Source organism: Meriones unguiculatus, chromosome 2, assembly GCF_030254825.1.
Source record: "Meriones unguiculatus strain TT.TT164.6M chromosome 2, Bangor_MerUng_6.1, whole genome shotgun sequence".
NCBI classification, from domain to species: domain Eukaryota; kingdom Metazoa; phylum Chordata; class Mammalia; order Rodentia; family Muridae; genus Meriones; species Meriones unguiculatus.
The window spans coordinates 116,159,148-116,184,875 of NC_083350.1; the positions used below are offsets into that span (position 1 = coordinate 116,159,148).

Here is a 25,728-nt window from a genome sequence, read left to right on the forward strand (position 1 = left end):
AACAGGTCTAAGACAGCTATTTTATTTTGACATACTTTATCAAACACTTCCGTGTACGGGGCCTTGCGAGAGACATGAGGGAAAAAACACCACTCTATTGTTAATAGCGTGACCCAGGTGCTTAAATTCTACTAACAGAGGAAAATATACAATTAATTTATACAACATGACACACTCAACACAAAAATACATTTTAGATCTGGGATGGAAAAAAGGATTACTGACATCTGGGTGGTCAGAAGTTTAAAAACAAAAAACAAAACAAACAAACAACAACAACAAAAAAAAAAAAAACCTGAGCAATTCTAAAGAATGGGTGAAGGCTAGGACTTGAATCAGAGAGAAAAATTCAGGTACTCAATGAAAATATATAAACTGCAAGCTACAAAGCACAGCTCTGCTTAATTGGATTCCAGGAGATGAGGTGGGCAAGAGAGGCAAAGCCAGATCCTGCTCTGACATTAGGATTGTTTTCCTGAGCTGAGCTTCCAAAGACTTTAAACTCAAAAGTGAGATGGTCAGTTTGAAGGTCAAGACAATCATGCTGGCAGCATCGCTGAAGATAAACTGAGTCACAGGTGCCGTACAATTGATTGTAACATTAAAAGGAAAACAATGTACAGGCAAAAGAACCTGCAAACTTTTTAAGAGGATAATATAGTGGGAACACACACCAGCCCCCAGTAACTCCAGCACAAATTTCCCTTTAGCTCTAGAGCAAACTTTGAGTTCTATTCTTCGCAAAACAAAGAAACTGACTTATCAAGGGCCCCATCACATGAAAACCACGTGCACACATCTTTTAGCAACAGACTGTCCCTCAGAGGTTTGTTAGTCCATACTGCAAATGCCTCGAGGAACTGAGACCTCTGGGTCTACATCCCATACTTCTGGGATGGGGACATTTGTCAGGGATGCAAATAAGATCACTATGCTATTTTTTTTATTTTTGGCACTAAGTTTACTAAGCTTAAATAAATAATTTTAAGGATATTGAATTCAAAAGAAGGTTCTTCCAACATATGGAAGAAGACTAAGACAAGAAGACCATATGCAATGGTTTTGCTCTCAAACTCATGTTGAGGATTGGTCTTCACTGTGATACTGTCTGAAGGTGCAACTATAAGAGGTGCGGCTTAAGGCACAAAGTGGTTTGATCATGGGGGAAGAAATGAATATGTTCATTACCTGGATGAATCATTATGTCTCTCAGAATTGAACTCTTTACAAGGGTAGTTGTTAAGAAAAGATTTGGCTTCCTTGACTCTCTTCTCTGTGGACCCAATGCTTTTGGACCCCCATAACCGTGAGCTAAGTAGACCTTTATAAAGTGTATAAAGTGGTATTTTGCTATAGCAATGTAAAACAAAGACAATTTTTAGAAAGATGCAAGAATGAGAAGATGGGTGTCATTGTTAATGCAGTGGGATGGGAAGGGAAAATGGAATTCACCTGCATGAATAAAATAAAATCAGTTAAATCCAAGGTTGTTTGGGTTTTGAAGGCTGGGTGTGTTGAGCATGAGAAAAGAGTCAAAATGATTCCCAGATTTCTGGCTTGGGAAAATGTAGATAGTAGTACATTCCATGGGGGTGGGGGAGATGCAACAGTTTCTTTGTGTTTTAATCAGGGGGTGGGAAGGAGATGGACATAATTATAAAGGTTAGTTGAGTGTGAATGATAATTTACTATCGATACAAAATGAGCTGAAAAGGAAGAGCAAGCAATGCCAAGCCAGGTGCCTGGGCATAACTCCCAGTATTATTATCAGGTGGCTTAACTATGTGTGCCTCATTCTGCTCATGTGAAAATTGGAATAAAATGGCAGGACTTGCAAGTTAGTCATGACTGTTTAATTATACACATAGCATGCTCAGAACAGTGCCAGGACAATAGAAAACACATGGTCCAGGCTCGAGATGACTCTTGTCATTATCTACATATAGGGATCATATGTGAGCACCTGCAGTGCAGCTAAAAGGAGGATAGCAGGAGATAGGTGTAGATGAATGGGTACTGCTGTGGACGTTACTCTGTGAGTGCCATTAGACAAGGTTTGATAAGCATCACGAGAAGATAAGCAACCCCTGTATGTGCTATTGAGATCTATGACAGAATTGATTTGTCCGAGCCAGTAGAAGAACCGTGGGCCTGTAAGAACCCAGAATGTAGTATGAATTACTACCCCGTTCCTAGCATCTTTAGAGAACCAAAGCTTATTAAAGGGCTTTTGCTTAATTTCACGACAACTAAAATTAGAAATCTATTCTGCCAGACCACTTAGGAAGATGATGCATCCAGCCTTGATGAGACCTGATAGGCTAGGGTCAGATAGAAGGGGAGGAGGTCCTCCCCTATCAGTGGACTAGGGGAGGGGGATAGGAGGATAAGAGGGAGGGAGGGTAGAACTGTGAGGAGATGAGGGAAGGGGCTGCAGTGGGAATACAAGGTGAATAAATAGTAATAACAAAATAAATAAATTTAATTTTAAAAAAGAAATCCACAGCAGAGATACAAAGTGAATAAGTGGTAATAAACAAATATATAAATATTTTTTAAAAAGAAATCTATTCTGAAATCCCTAGTACATATCTGAGAAATTTCATATTCCATTCTAATGTGATATAAACGTGTATTTAATATATTGGTTGACACCTACCATAAGCCTGAGGGTGTTGGGATGAGCTCTCCAGGCTGATAAACGCTCCCCCTATAATGACACCGGCAATGATATCTGTAAAGGAAAGGTGAAGTAAATAAATAAGATGTATTTTTTTTCCAACACAACTGAAATGACAGCAGACTCTGCCCTGCAATTGCCCGCCATAGACTTCCGCCATTCCACAAGACTGCACACAGTGCTGTTTTCAAACGACAGAAACTAACTGAGCACAGTAGCTGCAGATTCTCAATGTCAAACTAGTCCTGAACTGTTGGTTTAGTCCCAGGAAAAGTCTCTGAATGCACTTCAGGAAAGCACATTGCTGTATCTTTTAACCCTATCTACAAAACAAAACTCTTCACTTCCTGTGAGGGCTAAGAACTTTCTGGGTGAGAACAGACATTACATTTCTACCCCTCACATGACAGGGAAATTTAAACCTTGCTTGTGGTTAGGGTGTGGAGAAAACAAGTAAGCTTATTCTTACTTGTAAGCTTCAAAAATATTAAAAAAAAAAAAAAAAAGAAAGAAAAGAAAAGAAGCTTCAGGATTAACTAGTAGAGACTGTCCGGCTTCTGTCCCTTTCTGCGAGTAGCTCACCACATTACAAAAAAAAAAAAGCAAATAATAGAGCAATCAATAACATAGTATTTAGCAATTTAAAGAAACAAGAGCATAAATCCATTTGGCCTGTCAGAAGAAAAGCAGATACAATCTGGCTGTTGTCAAGCCAGCTCTGTGACTTACATGGGCACACAGAAGTTAAGAGTCTCTTCATAGAATTTGCCTTCCGGACAGTTGCATCCTTCAGCACAGTCATCCTTGCACTGCTCAGGGGAGGAGAGAGAGGTGCAGGAGCGAAGGCAGAGTGAGGAACAGTGATGGTACAGCATGCCCTTCTGACACACCACGGCTGTGCACAAACAAGTGTCGCTTAAGAAAGGGTCCCACGGATGTTGGACATATAATATAGGATAAACCTACTAAAATCTGTACACCTAAAGAAACTAATCAAGAGGGAGGACTCTGGCTTCAATGCTCAATTGCCATTCAGAAAAGGAAAGAGGAAGGACATCAGAAGAAGGAGAAAACAGGAAACAGGACAGGAGCCTGCCACAGAGGGCCTCTGAAAAGCTCTACCCTACAGAGTATCAAAGCAGATGCTGAGACTTATGGGCAACCTTTGGGCAGAGTGCAGGGAATCTTATGAAAGAAGTGGGAAATAGTAAGACTTGGAGAGGACAAGAGCTCCACAAGGAGAGCAACAGAACCAAGAAATCTGGGCACAGGGATCTTTTCTGAGACTGATACTCCAACCAAGAACCATGCATGGTGATAGCCTAGAACCCCTGCACATATGTAGCCCATGGCAGTTCAGTGTCCAAGTGGGTTCCATAGTAATGGGAACAGGGTCTGTCTCTGACATGAATTGGCCTCAGGGGGGAGCAGCCTTACCAGGCCACAGAGGAAGACAATGCAGCCACTCCTGATGAGATTTAATAAACTAGGATCAGAAGGAAGGAAAGGAAGACCTCCCTTCTCAGTGGACTTGGGGAGGGGCATGCGTGGAGGGGGGGAGGGAGGGAGATACAGGGCAGATACAAAGTGAATAAAGTACAATTAATAAAAAAAAATAAAAAGAAAGGGTCCCAAGGGCATAGAAACATGTTATGTTCACTCATACATCCAAGGTAGATATAAATCATTAGACATGCACTATCTTACATCAGTGGACACATCACAAATTTGATAACAGAGTCAAAAAATAATGGATATATAGATAGATGATAGATAGGTAAGTAGATAGATAGATAGATAGATAGATAGATAGATAGATAGATAGATAGATAATGGATGGATGGATGGATGGATGGATGGATATAGGAAAGAAGGAAAATATTCCTGGACTCAGTGAGAGTATAGCATGTAGGTGAAATTCCTATTTCTCACTGCTGTTAACTTAGACATTCTGTGGCATCTTTAATTCCTGTACCATATTTATTTGTTCTTACAGAATATATATATAAATTTTTTACATGAATACATTTTTTTAATTTTATTTTTCTTATTAGTTACATGTTGTTAACTCTGTGTCCCAGCTGCATCCCGCTCCCTCATTCCCTCCCCAACCCCACCCTCCCTCCCTCATCTCCTCCCTGCCCCTTACCAAGTCCACTGATTGGGGAGGACCTCCTCCCTTTTCATTTGACCCTGTTTTATCAGGTGTCTTCACGGCTGGCTGCAAAGTCCTCCTCTGTGGCCTAACAGGACTGCTCCTCAGAATATATTTTTAACTGAGTAAATTCCTGTGTTTAAATCTTCATAGTACTATACCTTTAACCTAGCTTTCATAAACCACTAACCAAAGCCAGTTTGAGGGAAAAAGGATTTATTTGGCTTACCCATCCTGACCACAGTTCATCGCAAAGAAACATCAGGACAGGAACTCAAGCAGAAGCGGAGTCAAGAGTCATGGAGGGAAGGTACACAATGACTCGCCTCCAGGTGCATATTCAGATGTCCTTTCTTAAGCAGTCCAAGAACACCCACCCAGGGGTGGCAATCAAGAAAATGTCCCACAGTTATGCTAACAGGCCAGTCTGAAGGAGGCACATCTTTAGTTGAAATTATCTTTTCCCAGAGGACTCTAGTTATACCAGGTTGATGAAACCTAACCAGTATGGTTGTCGTAACCTTTATCATATTCTTAAAACCTAAGTAAGCGTTTATTCATTTACAAATATGACACAACTTGATACTGTTTATTCATACAATGTTTGGGTGTTTTTTAAATCACTTTTATACTTTTTTCAAAACATTTTCTAAGTTCTCTTTAAACCAAAAAAAAACAAACAAACAAACAAAAAAAAAAACAAAAAAAAACCTAAATATGTCAGGCTAGTTAAAATAACCTAAAATAGATCTGTACAATGATACCACCAGCTGACATGCAAATGTGAATAGGAGAAATCTCATGAACTCCTATCCCTAGATGAAGAACTATAGGCAATTAATGGCTGCTGAGAATCAGTCTTCTCCAGAGACGAGATCCCTGATAGGTTATTTAATTCCAAATGCCCAGCCCTAGACACTTATACACATGAGCAACACTAAACAGACTCCACGGGCTGTGCTGATACACATATATTCAGCAATAACAATTACAGAAAAGGTCATAACTTTGAGAGGGAGTGGCAGACATGGGAGGAGCTGGAGGAGAAAAAGGAGGAGAAATAATATAGAATGCACGTCTAGAATTCTCAAAAATAAAGCATTAAATTTAAAAACATGGTATGAAATTTTCAAAGAATGAATAAAAATATTATTTTAAAAAACCTCCCTTTATTTAAAGTAAACAAAAAAGCTAATGTAGACAGAAACAAACACCTCAACCATTCTGATTCAAACAAAATTGAAATTATGTTAAGTGTGTAATGTAACTTTATGACTACGAAAGTGAAGAATATTTCCAGACATTGTCAGCCAAAAGAGAAATAAAATAGAGAATTTTGAAACAGAGGAGAGAAATGTTGATCTTAATTGTCTTGGATCTTGGATTTCACTCATGTAGGAACGGAAAATACTTTATAAAACAAGAAATTGGAAAACGGGGCTAGAGAGACGGCCTAGCCACTAAAGGTTAGGCTCACTGCAAAAACATCAAAAAAAAAAAAAAAAAAAGGAAGACCTTTAAGCTGACTTGTCAGAGATGAGAAGCTTCCGTTGAAGGAGGGACTAGGGCAGGGGTCAGAAGACATTCTGTGTAAGAGATCAAAGGGTGTTTCCAGCCTTGCAGGCCCTGCGCCCTGTCTTACAGCAGGAGAGCAGCTACAGGCTGCACAGAAACAATGTATACATGAATGTAGCAGTTTTTCGGTAAACTTGCAAAAAAAACAGGAGGCCCAAGAGTTGTAGCTGAGAAACAATTATAGGACACTATGAATCACTCTACCTTAAATGAAACAGCGGACACTGTAGCCAGGCATATTAGAGTCCAAGAACATGAAATAGCAACTGTGTGCTACATACTAAACCTATTTAACTACAGATCAGCTAGGTCACCCATAGCATCATCCTTTTCCACATTCTTCAAATATTTAAATATGACATTTCCAGGATAAGAATGTTGTCTAATTTTTCTGTTTATTTCTAATGCTTCTTTCAAGATACATCATCCTACTCTTAACTTTGTAACAAATAATGGACAGTTATTAGTGTTTTCTCCGTGTTTTTGTCTTTATCTCTTTCATTTTCTCCTTCTCTCCCTCTCTTTGTACCTCCTCTAGCACCAGGAGTTTAAGCGAAGGGTCTCCCGGTTGCTAAGCTAGCATTCTAGTATTCAGTCCTTAGGTTATAAGTTCTTTTTTCCAACATGTCTCCAACTTATATAAACTCAGCATTCGTTTTCAGTACTTATACTCTATAAGAATATTTCAAATAATTTATATACAATATTGACATCTTTTTTAAAGAATTAAGAGTGGCGGTTATGAATGCCAAGCTTTCTAAGGAGTTACCTGGCCATGTCTCGGTGCTGTCGTACTCACCGCAGAACGAGATCTGAGCTCTGAAATCGATGGGCACACCGCGCTGACCACACAGGTAGGCATAGTGGGCAAGAGCGTTGCACAGACAGGGGCTTCCGCACTTGCATGCGTCATGGCGGCACAGCTGATAGTACAGCCCTGGACTGACGTAGACGTGGCAAGGAGCAAAGAGCTCCTGGTGGATGACGTCACAGTGCGCTGCATACCCAACTAACAAAGAAGACATGAGTCTTTCATATGCCGGGCCAGATATTACCTCAAGAATAAGGTACCAAAACATCGCCAGTATCTCCCTTTTCTAGAAATGTATTGTTACTTTAAATGAGAGCCAGAAAAAAAAAAAATCCAGCAACTCACACAGGCGACAGCACTGATTCCACATTCAATCGTCTGTGAGTCAAAACTTCTTAGCGTACCTGAACAACAGGAGCAACAGTTGGGCTGACAGAAATGGTAGCCACACGCAGCCCACAGCTGAGGATCACCTCAGGAAACCCGCTGTGAGAACTAGGGGTTATTGTCTCCAGGCCTCTAAGCCTGACAAAACTGGTTCCAGATAACTAGTGTAGTGACAAGTTTGTAGAAAACACAATTTTCCCAGAACTGGCAATGATTGCATTCCAATGAGGTCTCAGGGTTAAAAGACAACACAATGGCTCAGGGCAGACATCACAGAGCCATTCAACACGACACAGTGTATATACCGGACAAATGTGAAGAGCTCACTTGTCTGATTAATAAATCTCTGTATGAAAAGCTGGATGAATAATGAATAGAAATTAGAGACTGGAACATATTTTGACGTCTATAAACATAGCTATCACTATATTATTTAAAGCAGGTTCCTAGAATCTCACCTTCAAATCACTTGCTGAGCAAATTCAGTCCTGCACAGGACTGGCAAAACAAGTGTGACAAGATCAGGGAGATCCTGTCATTCAGAAGAAAGAAGAAAAGGTGAGGAACGTGGTTGCTCCATGTAAGTGGACCTTACTTGAATTGGTTCCCTCAAAGATAAAAGTGGGTCAGTCTTTGTACTGTCGTGGTCATTGGGAGACAGACGGATGTCAGATACTTTTCACTTTCAAGGAACACAAATTATTTTGTTTAGGACGGCAAGCATATTAATTTGTAATAAAGCATTGTCACTAATTCTTCAAGAATATTATACAGTGTATTTTGATCATTCTCACTTTCACACTCCTCCAGATCCAAGACATATTTAATTAAAAAAAAATCCTCGTGGTTACCAAAGCACTATTTTCGCATTAAATGTGCATGCACAAGCAAAACAAATGACTATACACTGTTGGTGGGCATATTCCTAATGCCATGAATCCTGAAAGAGCAAATTAATGCCCTGGTAAGGCCATTTTTTTATGCTCTAGGAATTTGTAAGTCAAAATGTATTTCCACTGTCTTTATATAAAGGGTAAGCCAAAAGGATTCTTGTGAGGAAATATTCAGAGTCCTGTTCAGAGTTATTGGCTTTTGTTTATTTTCTTTTCTTTTGGGGTCTTTCTGAATCTACCTGTTAGGGATTTTTAGAAATAACAGTGCATGCCAAAAGTTAAAAAGAAAATCTCTAAAGCATATTCCACGGAAGACATTGAGTGTTTTAGGAAAGTGGTGGTTAATGTGATAAAATGGTACAGAGTGAAGGCTAATAAAAACACAGCCAGAAGGGACCGCTTATCAAGTGAACCCCATAGAAATCTTTACATGGTAATTTAATAAGTAATAATGTCATTGTAACAGCAAGGAGGAAATCATCAAGGTTAGAAACAAATACAATATTAGAAACCAACTAAGATTAGCTGAAAAAGTGAATTTGTTTTTAAAATATTGGGATGGAATGGAGGGAAATGGAAATGGGATTTAAAAGTAAATCATCTAGTTCCATCCATTTGCCTGCAAATTTAATGCTTTCCTTATGGAGGAAAGAGAGAGGTGGGAATAGAGGGACATGGAGGGGACAGGAGCTCCACAAGGAGAACAACAAAACTAAAGATGTGAGCCCAGGTAGTGCTGTGGAGAGTGATGTACCAAGGGAGGACCGTGCATGGAAAGGACCTAGACCCCCTGCTCAGATGTGGCCGATTCACAGCTCAGTCTTCATATGGATCTCAGAGTGAGGGGAGCAGGGGCTGCCTCAATCATGAACTCAGTTGACTGCTCTCTGATCACTCGCCCCTGATGTTGCAGCCTTGTCAGGCCACAGAGGAAGAGGATCCAGGCAGTCCTGATGAGACCTAACAAGCTATAGGCAGATGCCAATGGTGGAGAACCTCGCTTTCTGTGGACTAAGGGAAGGGGATGAGGGGAAGAGGAAGTAAAGGTGGAACTGGGGAAGTTGAGGAAGGGGACCTCAATTAGGATATATAATGAGTAAATTGTGAAGAAAAACTTTAAAAAGAAAAAACTAAAAAAAAAAAAGTAGTAAATCATACAGGTCAAGACACTAGTCTACTCTTGAGATTAGAAAGAAAGAGTGAGAAATTAACAATCCTCATTGGGCTCTCCTCTTTTTTTTTTTAAGTGTTGGGTGCAATATTACCTGTTCTTCCCAGCATATATGAACCAAGCTAATAATAAAAGCCACTAAATAGTCAGCATAGCCCTCACACACAACCAATACAAAATGTGAAGATTGTAAATGGATTCTCAGTCAGGGATAGTAACAGATAAAAATTGACTCTATGAAAGTGGAAAACTAGGCAAAATAGGGAAAGAAATTAAAATTACAAAATGCTGAAGCATGCACATTAGATTTTGTCCCAAAAGACTCCTTTTACTGAGAAACAAACTAGCCTTTAACATGGTTTATTGTGGCTTTAATTTAATATTCTGGGACATGTAAAAACATAGGGTTCTCCGTGTGTGCGTGTGTGTGTGTGTGTGTGTGTGTCCCAAAACTGTAGGCATGTGAGTTGCATTGTTCCTGCAAATTGCAAAGCTGGAGCATGACTACCTCAAACTATTGCCCACTTAACAGTGCAAACCAATCTTTGGGTTATGGGCTCCCTGCTAGACAGTTATAACAGAGGCTGTGAGTGGACATAAATAGGAGGTGATCTTGATTTATCGCACTACGAAACTGAAGCTGAGCACCCTGGAACTGTAACAGCGGCCTTAGAGCTGAAAACACCAAGATGCTGCCTGTGTTTGAGAAAAAGGCAATCGAAAACACCCATGATGTGTAGATCTTTAAATGGAAAGTGGTAGGTTGTTCTCTGGTCTTTTAAACAGCCTCAATTGCACTTAAAAGGTGTGGGGGTGGGTACACGATTGAACCTAAACACGTAAGGAACAGCAGTGCTCTTATAACGAATAAATCATAATTTAAAATCATAGCACGATATTACAAAATTAGAGTAACATATTGGACTTCTCCCTTCAGTCTCTGTGCAGAAAGGGAGACTTACTGTTCTGCTGGTTGATATTGCAGGGATCCACTATCGGGACATGGACAGGGGCGAAACAAGTGGAGGACACTCTCCACGCATGCGCATGAAGCTGTGGGGTGCCTTCTATCATGCCTGATGGGGAACTGGAAAGACAGGAAAATGTCCGTCATAGCCTCTCGTTCTTTTCACTAGCACATCTCACTCAACTATTCAAACAAGCAAGCATTCTTTTTTTCTCAATGTTCAAATTAGTCTTCAAATTCAAGTTTCCTGGTAGTTTTTAAGAAGTATGTATCACCTTCCTACTCTTGAGATTTTTTGTTTCAAGGCACTGAATTATAGATGTACATTATGTGATTAAACCTTCATTTCTGCCTTGTGAAGAAAGCACCCTTGTGCCCATTTTATAAATGAAAGCAAAACAGAAGCTCAGAGTAATGTTCATCCATTTCCTCAAGCTGGTGTCCAAGGAAGCACAGGATCAGATTTGGCTCCCACTCAGATAACCAAGCGTCTCTCACACAACCCAAAATTCGGCGTGAGTGTGATTTAAGGTAAATGAACATAGGAGTGCATGGTTCACATGGTCTGCTCAAGCTAATGACAAATAGTATAGCGCATAATGAATAGCCCATACTCTTGGCTCATATATCAGCTTACATTGTAAGTACTGAAAAACTGAGCAAACACACTAGATGAAAATCGGGGTGAAAACTGATATAAAGTCATCACATATACACAGTTCTTCGGTTTCCTCAGCAGATCGAAACAGAAGAGAACAGCCAAACCACCTTTTAAAAGTGAGACCACAACATGGAGGGGCCATATATGAAATTCCACCTTCAGTGGCCTTCAAAAGCCGCTAATTCAACAGGCAACATTTACTAAGTGATTTCACTCTCCAGCGCTGTGTGCGTCCCTGTGGAGACTATACAGATGAAGGCAGGCCCAGTGTCCTGGAGGACTACATCGGCCAGTCCCTGAGGCCTACAATGCTTGGAAAGGAAGGGTGGGCTTGACCTCCATTCTCACAGTGCCTTTGAAGATGAGTACTTTAATTACCACCTAGCCGAGACCACTTCTTCAGGGACCAAGGAAGGCGAGAAAGAGGACTTGTTCACAGCTCTGCATTAAGTTCACTCGTCTCCCTCCTTCCTTTTCCTATTTCTCAACAAGTCCCCAGAACACTAAAGAACTGTAAGAAGCCTAACATGAAAGTCTCATTTTGTTCAGATGAAGACACTCAAAAAACTGCCTGACTTCTACCAACTTCCTCCCCTCCCTCCCCCTACCCCACATCCCCAGCCTTCCTTCCCCCAGCCTCCTCCCAGGGAAAGCAAAAATATCTCCGGTCCCAGGAGGAGCTACTCAGAGTACTGCTCTCTTATTTCATTTAGTTGACTTAAAACAATAAATTTGTTAAAGATAGGAACCAGAATGTAGGCCTGTTTATTTATTGTATTTCACTTTACAAAATGGCCTTTCGGTTTGCCATACTTGACCGACTCTAACAGGGCATGTAAAATAAATTCTCAATTAATATTTTTCCATTAAACTATGTTTGTAGATTCACGTTAACCTTTGTCAAATAAAGAATTTTAACTACTTTAGTGGAAAAGCTAAACAATGTTGGAGAGTTATCTCCGACTGAAATATTATCCTACATTCTTATCGCACCAATGTTTATGCACAGAGGAGACTGGGGCCCGGAGACTGGCAGACAGACCTGCCCTCTGTGAAACGCCGACCGAACCCATTCTGACAAACAAGGCCAAGAAAGACGGCTTGGATGTCTTTTCTGGACTTCTAAGACTCCTAGCATGGTTTCTGTTTTGAAAATGTGACAGAGCCATTGTTATTCTAAGCTCACGTAAATAAAACAAAAGCAAACAAACTACATGAGAGATAATGTAAAATAAATTTTTCTTTTTAAACTTTTAATTAAAATGTCAGTTCTCATTGCCCATTCAGTAAGCTTCTTGGTACCCTACTAAAAGTTCTGCTCAGTTCATCCAGGGTAAGAATCCTGTGACTATAAACGACCAAGGATAGGCTCCTCATTCTCATAACCCTGGCAGTTTGGTGTAAAAGTCAATGATAAATGATAATTTTTTCACAACTAATTTAGGTTTAATTTTGGCTAGATATAAACTAATTTTTAGAATCAAATAATGCCTGAGTTGCTTTGACCATACAATCACGATTAGAAAGGGAAGAACCACAGAGGGAAAGATTATGAGTGAAGGTTTTCGAAAACTCTCATTCTATTTAGAGAACCACTCTTCCATGACTTGTCCCCTGGATGCTCAGACCACGGCGACCTCTAAACTTACGCTGTGTCTCTGGCTATGACCGCAAAGGGCAACATTTATTATTTTGAAATCATCTCAGTATGTTACGTGCATTATTGGTTGCTTCCTCTCACAGCACTAAATATTTCTGAATTAGAATCCTTTACACAGAGATTATGGGGCCAACTTAAGTTTGTCTGTATTTAGAATGTCCATGATAATTTTTTAAAGCCAAATGTATCTGCTGTGGAAGGGTTAAGGCAAGCTAAAGAACATATATGCCACCTCATATTCCCATCATTATTGCATGAGGAAATTTGTTATTTGGCCTCTTAGCAATTTTCAAGTATCTATCTTTATTGACTCTTGGTATTGTGCTCAGTGATAGATCTCTATTCATCCACTGATCAACAACTCCCTTCTATTAACCCTACCCTGAGCCCAGCTCATTACCACTCCTGACAGCTATCAGAGTTATTTTTTTTTTAATTCCATGTTTTTAAGGGTTAAAATCACTTCCTGGTAACGCAACACCAGTTTCTGGAGGATGAGCAGCAATCTCACTTAACTGGTTCCCAGTGAGCTTCAGGCCAAATGACTAGTACTCATAACATGACCCTGAACCATGACCTGCTGATTCTCATGGGCACCAAAAAGCATTTTCATATCAAAGGAGACAGACATACTTTATTGATTTTCTGCCAGTGTAACACCAATGTCATGAAATCCAATGAACGTGGTCACCAATTGGTAGTGCCAAATAACACTTTACAGTATAACTTACTGTTGTTAATACAAATGACATTAAGATTTCCTAAAGGGCTGCAAGTTTCTCAAATCAGCCCACAGAAGGCAGCAGTTAGCCCACATCTTGAGACACTACATAAACACAAGCCTCACTCTAGAATGTGAGCTAAGCCATAGTGTCTTAAACTGTTGTCATGACACATATGGAATCATGTAAAATGAAAAAGGGTCTTGAAAAGTTTGGCAAGAGTCAAATGTCTCTAAATGGGCAATGGCCCAAACTAATTTCCAAGTCAAACGAGGTCATGTGTGGAGCACACTCCTATAATACAAGCACTTGAGAGGCAGAAGCAAGAAGATCAGGAGTTCAAGGCCACTTTTGACTAAACCGCAGCTTTGAATCCAGCCTGGGCTACATGAGACATTTTCTTACTATATATTATAAGTATATACCACTTATAAGAAAGTGGTAGGACTGGAAGGTAGGACCAGCTGGATTCTGAGGCTTGAGAGCCACCCAAACTACCCTAATCAGTGAGCTCCAGGCCAATAGAGATCCTGACTCAGAAAACAAGGTCGTGGCATCTGAGGAGCAACATGCAAGGTTGACTTCTGGTCTGCATAACACACACACACACACACACACACACACACAACACATCACAACACATCACATCAAATATGTTGTGAATCCAAGGTGTTTCTCTCAACAATCACCTATGTAGCACTGCATGACTCCACTACAGCTTTGGCTCTAAACACACCACAAACCCTTTGCATTTCACATACTGTCACGCCACACAATATCAGCCAACACCTCCTGGAACACCTCAGCTCAGACCTGAGACCATTGTAGGTTATGAATTAGTGTTTATACTGTACAAACTTTTTTTACTCTTAGACAAACACACAGCTTGATTTTAGAGAATGTATTTTGAGTATTCTCCTACAACCATTATCCCCATAAATATCAAATTAATATAACTTTGGATTGTAGGGTGTTGGAATGCTGGCTTTTGGGGGATTACTGTTTTGCTCGTTGAGTTTTATTTTAAAAGTCATTAAATTTTGGCTTGAGATGAAGACACATTTTTCGGAACTATGTGCCATTTTATACTACATGTTTGTGTGAGAGAGCATTCTCAGCATTGATGATTATTCAATCAGAATGACTGTTGTATGTGCTGCAGAGTGGCATACTCAATTCACTTCTTCATACAGAATCATTCGTCTTCCTTCCGGGCAACACTGCTCCCTCATTTTTAATAAGTGGTAAAAATTATATTTGTAGCAAAGAACTGTTTGAAATAATTTTCTTTACACCTTATCACCACTACCCATTTGATATATACCTCTCTTTAATGTATTTCTATACTCAGGACTGCATAAAATTTCATGGATAAAAGGGTAGAGTGGAAAAACTTTAAGAAGCCCAAGTGACTTTGAATGATTTGTTGGTTCCCATGGGGTCTTAGTTTCTTCTCTAATTAACGTAACGAGAATAGCTGTACAAGTTAAATGTGATGATATGTGTGAGGCACTCAGGCAGTAATTGTTGACCTCCTGTCAGTGATGTAAACACTTTTGATGAATCACTCTCCTCCAAACTGACAAGCTATGAAGCTCAACAAGCTGGACATGAATCTTACTTACAGAAAGTCATCCCTGATGTTGCCATTAAAGGTGCCACACAGACCCAATGTCCTCCTTTTCCACGCACTGGAGAGCTGAATGTAAATCCTTTCTCCATCAATGGCAAATAAGATCTTCAAGCCAAATGTGGTTCTTAGGAGCATGAATAAGGATGACAGAGTCTGAATTTCAACAACGCCTGTGGGAAAAGAACACACGTAGATGAGTGTTGTCACAGACAGGCAGTGTTCTGAGATGACAGGCAACATTAGGCCTCTTCCTCTATGATACCCGGAATCGGCCCGCTAGCTGGCAGGTCTTGTTTGTGCTCCAGGGCTAAATCTATCCCTATGGCTGATTGATTTTCTCCTGCCTCCTTGCGCCTACCTCACTGTCCCAGTCTTCAGCAAGTATTTCTTAGACTGTTGTCAACGTGTAATTTCCACTGACAAACATCTTGAGGAGTGGATAGTTCTCAGATATTTAAGTTCTAATCATCTTTTCCATAGAGTGTGTGTTTGTGTGTGTGGCGTATATGTGTATGGGTATGTGTGGAGTGGGTGAATGGTGTTGCAGAGGAGTGGTGTACGGTTTCACGAGGGGTGTATGGTATGGAGGTTGTGGTCTGATAGGTGTGGTATGTGTGTCTATATGTGGTGGGGTATATGGTATAGAGGTGTGGAGCATTGTGATGTGTGGTTTGTGTACATGGACATTTGTGTATCTATGTGTATGTGTGATTTGTATATGTTTTATGGTGGATATGTGTGTACGTATTATATGAATGATGTGCTGTAGTGTGGAATGTTATCCTAAAGTGGCCACGATCCATTAGGAAGTATCAATTTTCTCAAATTTTTCCATATTTTTGTGGATGCCAGCAGAAGTGAGAAGCATAGCTTTTGATGATTACTATTTCATGACACATTTAGAGACAAACTCAAAAAGTTCTTCCTTGCTCCTATGTCATGCTTTGCCATGCCTCGCATACTGCATGTTGTATGTCTGATATCTGTCATCTCAAAATCATTTCCACACTGCTGTGTTCAAAGTCTACAAAGAAAAAAAAATAGAAGACAAAAAAGAAATGATCTACAACTCCTTAATACTCACTGTTTGACTACTGTGTGTGAGATTACCATTTCATGAAATGATCAAACGATAACAATTGTATGTTCATATCTACATGAATTTTCTTAGCATGATTCCTGTGTAACATTAACATGTGATGTGTGTGACATAAGCTGGAGAATGTCTGAGAGAGTTTTCACTGTGCAACAAAAGAATACTTTTTTTTCTTTTTTCTTTTTAATAATAGTTACATTTTATTAACTCTATTCCAGCGGTTTCCTGCTCCCTCATTCCCTCCCAATCCTACCCTCCCTCCTTCATCTCCTCCCTGCCCCTTTCCAAGTCCACTGTTGGAGACTTTCATCTGACCCTGTTTTATCAGGTATTCAAAAGAATATTCTTAATATCTACGTTGCAATACAGACATAAACAAGGTCCATCCCAGGAAACTACCATGGATGAAGCCCTCTGCACACTGTTTTCCTAATGTCAGCTCTGAATAGTCTCTCTTGATGCTGTCCAGGAAGTAGCAATGTCAGTACAGTTATATTACCCCCTCAACAAGCTTCACGCAGACCTAGCCCTCACTTCTCTCCTTGAAGCACTTCCTCACCTCCTACACCCTAAGAATTACTCCACTTCAAATGCTCAGTGACACAGCATCTCCTTCAGAAAATTCTCCTTACTTGCAAGTCCTGTTCCCAATAGGGGATGTCACCACCTTTCACCAACAGGGTCCTATTCAGTCACTGAGTTTATCTCATTTTATTGTGAAAATGTATTTGCTTTTGCAAATTCTAGGCCACTTGAAAAGAAAAGCAATAAATATGGTGGCCCCTGGTATTTTTTGGTGGGATGACATGAGCACTCAGCAAATGCTATGTCATCAACGAAAAAAAAAAATGGGCCCTTTAGGGTGTGTTTGCTTTGATGTTATTGTACTTACGTCACTGCTTCTTACCATTCAGAGTGAAGCCTTGGTTAGGACTGGTGATGATTTGGCCTCCCCTAGTGAGTGTCACTTGTTTGTTAAAATCATCCTCCAGAATTAGAGTGATAGACTGAAGGCAGACCAAACCCAGGTTCTGCATAAAGGTCAGAGTATTGGTGAGAGAGAAAGAGATGGAGGCAAGGAAGGTGGGGAAAAGAAAAATAGAAAGGAGGAAATGGAGAAAAAGTATGTATAAATAAGAATTTCTGGTATATAAAAAGGCCTGGATATGATGAAGGGACTGTTACATAATACATTTCATGTAACCCCACCCATAGCAATATATGGTTTGATATGACATATCGAATATACTATATATATATTACATAAAATGTTTAATTACATTTTCAGTGAAATACCAGTAATAGGTTTCCATAACACATATTTTTTCACTTAGTTAGTACAATTGAGAAAGTTGTCAATAAAGACTACAGCCAAGAAATTTAGGACTAATCATAAATGTAATTCAAATATTAATAAATTTCAATAAAAGAGTCAGGCTGAGCCCGGGGGTGACAGGTCACAGTTATTGCCCCAGTACTCAGGCTGCTGAAGGAGAAACAATGCTACAAAATTAAGGTTACCTTATGTTACACAGCAAGAACCTGTCTCAAAAACAAACTCTCTGAGGAAAAACAAAGAACTAGTTTATAATGTTTGTTAAAAAGGACCTTTTATTGGAATTAAATTTGATTGTTAAAGATTTTGGAATTTTTTTTTAAATTTTTTTTCTTTTTAAATAAATTGTTGATATGTTTATTTAAGGAAAAGATCTAACATTGATAGTATAATATGTCAAGAATTATATATTATATAATTTTGTATTATATATCCTTTTAGAATAATATATAACCTGCTGGATCTTATCTAAAAATAATAACATGTTACATAGATGGCTTGGGAATAAATCAAGGGTTAGTCCTATTGTGAAATCATGCATTACATTTTCAAAGAGCAAAATATGCAAATAACCTAAAAATTCAGGTAAAACTTTTTCACATGTAAATATATCTAAAGTCAAGGTTCATCATGTCATCAATATATGTCATGACTAGTGATGAGCACTATTCATTCTTTTGTGATATATTAAGAATAGTGACATCTTACTAATCAATACATTAAAAATAGTGATTTATTTTATTAATCAGTGTTGGACTTTGAAATATGATAATTCCTCTGCTTACTGCCAGGGCCGTACTTACCTGTTCACAGTGAGCTTTCTGTAAAGTAATTGTGAATTTATCTTTTCCAGTCCCTTTCACAAGGATGTACTGGCACAAGCCAATGAAAGAGTAATGGCGCCCATCAAAGGTGGTAAAATGAGAATCACCCACAACAGAACACTGAACTATCAAAAATAAAGAAGGAGAAGAAAACAGATAAAGGAAGCAGGGAAAAGTGTGTTTATCCCTAAAAAAATCAACAGAACAACTTAAGATAATAAGAGTACCTCAAAAGAAAAGCTTAAGTGGTAATTTAGATTTACTGCTCTGACAAATTAGGTTATTAAGTTTCATTAAAAATTATTAAACGATAGCTTTTCCATACAGTTTTAGACTTTATATTTACCCGTTTTAACAAAATTTTACCAAAGTTGCCTGCTCAGTGGTACTAGGTATTCAATCCTCTATATGTAAATTATGTTAATTATATTCTTTTATATATATGAGATACATTCATAAAGCCCAATGTTATTTTTCCTTCCAAATTAAAAAAAAAACATTTTTAAGTTATTAAAATTTGTTTCTTAACATTTTAAAGGATTACCTGGACAGTCATGTTCAGTGCAGTTCCAAACGCCACCAGCACATACACTAAACAAAGTTACAAAGATATTAGCCCGACATAGTAAGCATGCTAACATTTGCCTCAATATAGCGATTAATATAAAAATATATCAACTTAATAGGTTCTTGATTATCTGACTAGAAAACCCTCTATAAAAATGTTGGACTAATAGTTACGGACTGGTCGGACCACAAATGAACATCCATTATGTATCTGTTTAATGTCATCAGACATTGACAAGAGTAAAGAGTCCTCTTCTTGTGTAAGATAAAGGCTTCTTTCCTCCTTCACAAACAGAAGAGTTTCTGAGGAAAGAGTCTCTGATGACATCAGCATCTGAGAACATGGTTAGTTATAAAATTGCATGGTTGTGTGTGTGTGTGTGTGTGTGTGTGTGTGTGCGTGTGTGTGAATGCTGACAGTAAAGAGATAAAAGCCATGCTCATGGAGGAATTTCATGCTTTACAAGAGTCTGAGCTAGTTTAATAAGGAATTGTAAATCTTTCTGATCATGAACCAAAATTGGCAATAGACAATCACTTTATAAAGTATTCAGTACAGAAACATGAGAATGCCATCAAGTTCTAAGAAGAAAAGTATGTGTTAATTAATGATTATGAAGAACAAAATATGATGGGCAGTGTATGAGCATAGGACTTTATGAAATTACCAAAGGAAGTAATAAGAATACAAACACATCGACATAACCAACTTGTGCAGTCCAAATTAAATAAAAACTGCACCTCAGAATTTGTAGATGAAAATGATCAATGAGTAGACTCTACAAGATATTTTCGTGACCAAGTTGTTAAATAGATTGACATTCAGAGATCATTGTCTAGCCATTGACCACTTACCATTCAGTGCATTCTTGTTCAATTTTTGAACCAACTGAATAAGCTAATCCATGAAAACTACATGGGCAACTTTCCAAAGAGATGCAAGTACCGTTGTCCATTATGAGGCCTGCATAAGAAAAATGTGTGTCACAACCTCAAAGACAACAGTGAGGGTTATATTCTTTGACTACGTAACAGTTCAATCAAGTGCTGTTGAGACCTTGCTCATAGTAGAGGCTAGAAACAAAGCTTCCTTGTCTGTCAAGGAGTATTCTAGTAACCCGGCTCTCAGTTGGGTATCAACCTTATGAAGAGTTTTTTCAATGTTTTCAACATTCATTTCCTGTAACTTGCCATCAAAGTCTCAAAGTCTGCCGAAGAGAAGAAAGGCAACTGAAAACTACTTTCTTGAATTTAAGGAAAGAAGAGAAAGAAAAATGGGAGAAGGTATATCCTTGGTTTATGTTTTGTTTAAAATCCAAGATAGAAAGAGATTTACACTATTGTCACACAGATACTGAAGAACTATGCAGTGCTACACAGTGGTCCATTGCAGTGCATTTGTTAAATCTTTGTGAAAGTGAGTGAGGATAGAGCAGAATTTAAGTCAGCTCTTCCCTCCACTGGCCTTTTTTAATAACAAGTTTCCTCAGGAAAAAGTATTGGCATACCGAAGTACATGGATTAATGCACTCACGCCAGATCCTTATTGAGTGTTTGACTGTAAGCACCTCAAGACTGCCACTTGTTCAATGTAGTGGGAAGTCAGAAAGACTTTGGGAAGATCACTTTTGTCTTTTGAGGTCCCAGAGATTGAATTAGATCTTTTGCATAACACAGAAGTACTTTACCACTGAGCTGCATGCATGGCCTCCTTTTCCTACTTTGTATCTTTTAAGGATGGGGAACCAGTTAGACTGAGGATATGTGTTCGTGGGCAAAGGGCTTGTTGTGTGTACGTGAGGGTTTGAATTTGGATCTCTGGAATGCCTAAATGTCAGGCCTAGCTCATACATTTCCAGTACTAGGTTATTGAAAGAACTTGGATCCCAGAACTTGGTAGTCAGTCAGTGTAGACAAAATGGCAAGCTCCATGGTTCAGAGAAAGACCCTATTTCAAAGTATCAGGTAGACATTAATAGACAAGTGCACATAGTCTCTGCCTACACATGCAGATGCATACATGTGCAGTATATCACGTATGTGTATGCTCAAAAAATTAGAGGCAGAGAAATAATGCAAGGGAGAAAGTTCCGAAAAAAATCTTCAGGCTCCCTTATAAATGTCTATCCATGCAATAACTTTAACCATCACTTCTATCATTTGCTATTTTTATTTCAAATATTAAAAATAAACCAGGACTAAAATCTTATAATGGAAAAATATGAAGGTCTTTTCTAAACTCACTTTTACAGTCCAGAAAATGAAAGTGGATAAAGAATTGAATATTACTAAATACTGAAAAAATAAACTCATCACCTTGGCAATTAAAAATATTAGATTCCAACTTTCCTGAAATATTTACCCTCCCCCCCCAAAAAAGCCCCTTTTATTGTTAAAGAAAAGCAAATATTCCTCTCAGTCACTTCAAGGACTGAATGCAGCAAGGGTATGGAGCAATATCTCTGATGTCCAGGGAAAGGACATCAAGTCCAAGACATATTCTTCACATAACCAAGTACAACTTTAGAGTACAGGCTTGGTTTTGTCGTGAGGTGCTTACCGTCTGCACAATAGCATCCGTCAAGGCAGTGAAGGTTGCTCCCAAGACACTGCTTATCAAACGTGCAGCTCGGTGGGCAACAGCTGATGCAGTCCCGGTGGACAAAGCTGTCATCACACTTGTCAGCTGCAACGGGCAGACAGTGGGCTATGAGTCAATTTTATCCTCTTTCAAAAAAACCCAGTGTTTAGCAAACATGGAAGCTTACAATATGTCAGCAATTAAAAAAAAATCTTGCAATGTATTAGTTTTGACAGTTGGGTAAACTGAATTCTTGAACAAGACTGATTTTATTTTATTGTAAAATGCATGGCTTTTTTTTGTATTTTGAAAATACAAACATACTGCATGCTGCAAAGTCATCCCTCCAGTCTTGAACGGGGAAGCCAGCGTGGGAGCAGGCTCTAGCATACTCAGTGGCTGCTCGACAGTAGGTTTCATCATCATCAGTTCTAGAAAGAAAAACAAACAACAACAACAACAACAAAAAACCTAAAAATGGGAACTACACAGAACTCTACCTTGGAACCACTGAGCCTTAAAAGCAATGGAGGTCTGGTGAATACACTGATACCAGTTGACATCAAAATGCCTGTCTTCCATGACATAGTTCATAGGAGACAATCATGCTGAGAACACATACACAAGAGATGTTAGATGAATATACCCACCTAAAGTTACTACAATGGATGTCAACACCTTACCATAGCCTTTCAATTGTCTGAACACTTTCCCTATGCGTCAAGTAGAAACTATAATGAAAAATACTTATATCTAAATTTTAAAATTTTTGCATGCATTTTTACTTCTATACAACATATCCTGGACTTTTCGAATTTAATAGTCAATAAATGCAGATAAACTTTTATATGAAATTAAAATATAAATTTATATTTCTACAAAGAATATCAAAGATGAACATTTTTTTCCGAACACCTCATTCTGAATTGCCCAATAGTCTGTGGCCTTCCTAAGGATTATACTAGTTCTTAGTGATCCTTGCCATAACAGTACAAAATACTTTTGAAAGACTTAATAAATAACATTTAACTTAAGATTTAAAAGGAAAGTTTTTTTCAGCGCTTTCACTGAAGCTGGACATTTTTACAACACTGCCACAAGTAAATTATCTCTAATTATTTTTTTGTAATCACTTTAGAAGCTCTCTAAACAATAATTTCTTATGGGATCTGCAAGTTCCCAAAGCAGATTAACAAGGAGCTTTCAAAATAAACAGGTTTATAACAAGGTAGCAAGCTTGGTTTTCAACCCAATCCTTACTCAAAATTGGATAGTTAAGCATCTTAAAAGATAATGACCTTAAGAATGTTCCATTCTGTGACTCTTAACATTTCTGGTCTTTGTTATAAAAGCCACCTTCTCAAATTGCCCTTAGTCTGTGCTACTGTAATTGGAACCAAGTAGCTTATCTAGTCCAATTAATGGAGCTTTAGAAGGCAATAGAGAAACTTCTCCATATAAACTTCAGAAGCTCAGAACATTCTAAAAGTGCAGACAGAAAACTCTTTCTGAAAAGAAGCATATGTTAAAAATTATTGGGTTTCTGGGAGAGATTTACCTTAAAGTATCATGCATGATTTACCTTAACTATGTGTGTTTTGTACAATTAATAGTGAGTTTGGTAGTTAAAACAGAAAGTGGTTGGGGACTCGCCAAACAGTGCAACAGATGTTAAAATATCTGTCATTTGCTGAGTGTCTATGTTACCCCAGGAACCATGCTGTCGCATAGTCTTATCGCACCTGTTCAAAAACATTGCAATCAGGCAAGAAGGAAATTGCTATCTTTATTGGCTGAAAGAAAATGGGCTTATTTTCCATTTGGAAGTTAACTCTAATGAGAAAAACAAGCATTAAATAATTGTTGTTTCTAATTCAATTGACTTTGACATGCCAAAAATTAAAATCATTTCTTTGCTGCCAAGTTTTTACAAGCAAAACCAGGAAGGCATAAATTCAAGGACTGTACTCTTCCCATCCAAATATCACTCTCGTGTCGATCGCCAGGTGCAGGCAAACGAATGTACCATTACCGGGAACCTGCTTCTCTACCCCACTAGAATTTAGCTTTTCAGTGTAAAGACCATGTGGACATGATTTCTCTTTCCATGCGTGTCACTTTGCTGAACTAATAAGCATAAAAGACGGCTATCAAGACAAGTTCAATGTGTCATGATATAAGCAAGAAATGCATGTGTGTTTAGTAAGTTTGTCTTTTCATTGAACAGGATCCCTCTGACTCAGTCCCATAATACAGGAAAAGTAAAGAGCCACTCTTTTCCTACTTAAGGAAAGAAAGACAGAAGGACAGTAAGAAGGTGTGCCCTGGAGGAAATGCCAGAAGTGGAAATGTATTCTGGGAGTTTCCCACTTGCATCTTGGCAATGTCCACTAAACTCAAACACAGTACCACTCTTCTCATAGGACCTACCTGTCCGGCCCCCTAACCCTGACTTTCCACCTCAAATATGTGTCTTAACAGTCAGCCAATATACTCAACAATGAGGTAATTCTCTACCTCACTGTTCTGTTCCATTTGTCCTGAAGAAAGGACAAATCAGAGTTACAAGAAAAGGTTAATTTTTCATTGAAATTTTATATATGATGTAGATATAGGGGAGAACTGTTTTTATCTCTAGCTTCCCTTGCTTTTCCTTGTATTTCCTGGATGTATTGATACTCAGCAGAAGACATTACTAGCCTCCTGTGCAGCTAGGAATAACCACGTTTCTACCTTCCGGTCCAAGATACTTAGATTGTGGGTTGCATACTAGTTCAAAAAGAACTAGTGCTCCGCTTCATCTCCCCCTTCCTCACAGCTAGCATGGAGACGTAAGAATAAAGAGCCAGGTTGGGCCTTGAAACTGAGAATAATACCGGGACATCGTGTGTCAGCAAGACTGCAAAGTCACTGTGAAGCTTATGGACGAGAGCCATGATGTTAATCCAAGAGCAATTACTGGCTTGAACTTTTAAATGAGAGAAGTATAAACATTCCATTTAAGTTTATCCACAGTTACTTCAGCTATTGGAGCAGCCAAATGAATAAATAGAGAATGACTTTCCTGAATCTACCAAAAGATACTTTATCTCAGCCTACAAAAAGAAATATGTGCTAAAGATGAATGTGAATTTAGGAAAGCCCCAAACCAAGGGCACAAGCCACTTTGAGGAAAGAACCATTTTTTAATTCTATATAAATGGGGAAATAAGGGACATGGCTACCTCTGTGGATCCTGAAAAAGAAAAAGGCAGTTTAAATAAAAGAGCAAATACAGAACAATTAGTCTTTACTTTTTACAGAGAGAGAAGAAATTTTCAAAAATTCATAGTAAAAGGCAAAAGATTTATATGATCTGATCCTGTAGCCTAGTTAGGCCACCTCACCAGGAGGAGGTGATCAAAAAGCCAACCACTGAGTCCATGTCAGAGACAGCCCCTGCTCCCCTTACTAGGGAACCCACATGGAGACTGAGCTGCCTGTGTACTGCATCTGAACAGAGGGTCTAGGTCCACTCTATGCATGGTCCTCAGTTGATTCATCAGCCTCTGTAGGACCCCCTGAGCCCAAATTTTTTGGCCTTGTTGGTCTTCTTGTAGAGCTCCTCTCCCCTCCAGGTCTTTCTATCTCCCCCTTCTTCCATAAGATTACCTGCCCTCTGCCCAAGGTTTGGCTATGAGTCTCAGCATCTGTTTTGATACACTGCAGGGTAGAGTCTTTCAGAGGGCCCTGTGGAAGGTTTCTGCCTTGCTCCCTGTCTTCTGATGTCTATCCTGTTTGCTCTACTGAATGAGGATTAAGCCTCTTCCCTGGGGTCCTCCTTGTTGTTGAGCTTCTTTATGCTGTTTATCCTATATTATATTGCTAATATCACTTATAAGTGAATAGATGCCATGTGTGTCTTTCTGCTTCTGTTTCCTCACTCAGAATGAGATCTGATAGGGTAGGGTCATATAGTAGGAAAGGAGGACTTCCCCTATCACTGTACTATGGGAGGAACATAAGGGGG

General features: G+C 38.9%; 1 protein-coding gene across 2 annotated transcripts in view; it reads right to left on the reverse strand.

Annotated features, from left to right (window-relative positions):
* Otogl (otogelin like) overlaps positions 1-25,728 on the reverse strand; it is a 151,704-nt gene that overhangs the window by 96,498 nt on the left and 29,478 nt on the right. For both annotated transcript variants that reach the window (XM_060376923.1, XM_060376922.1), the window contains exons 11-21: positions 22,044-22,150; positions 21,699-21,824; positions 19,994-20,102; positions 19,116-19,162; positions 18,551-18,696; positions 17,319-17,442; positions 15,308-15,485; positions 10,635-10,759; positions 7,210-7,419; positions 3,410-3,575; positions 2,660-2,734 (exon numbers count right to left, since the gene is read on the reverse strand). In XM_060376923.1, the coding sequence (XP_060232906.1) occupies positions 2,660-2,734; positions 3,410-3,575; positions 7,210-7,419; positions 10,635-10,759; positions 15,308-15,485; positions 17,319-17,442; positions 18,551-18,696; positions 19,116-19,162; positions 19,994-20,102; positions 21,699-21,824; positions 22,044-22,150 (1,413 nt within the window). The remainder of the gene's footprint in view (positions 1-2,659; positions 2,735-3,409; positions 3,576-7,209; positions 7,420-10,634; positions 10,760-15,307; positions 15,486-17,318; positions 17,443-18,550; positions 18,697-19,115; positions 19,163-19,993; positions 20,103-21,698; positions 21,825-22,043; positions 22,151-25,728) is intronic.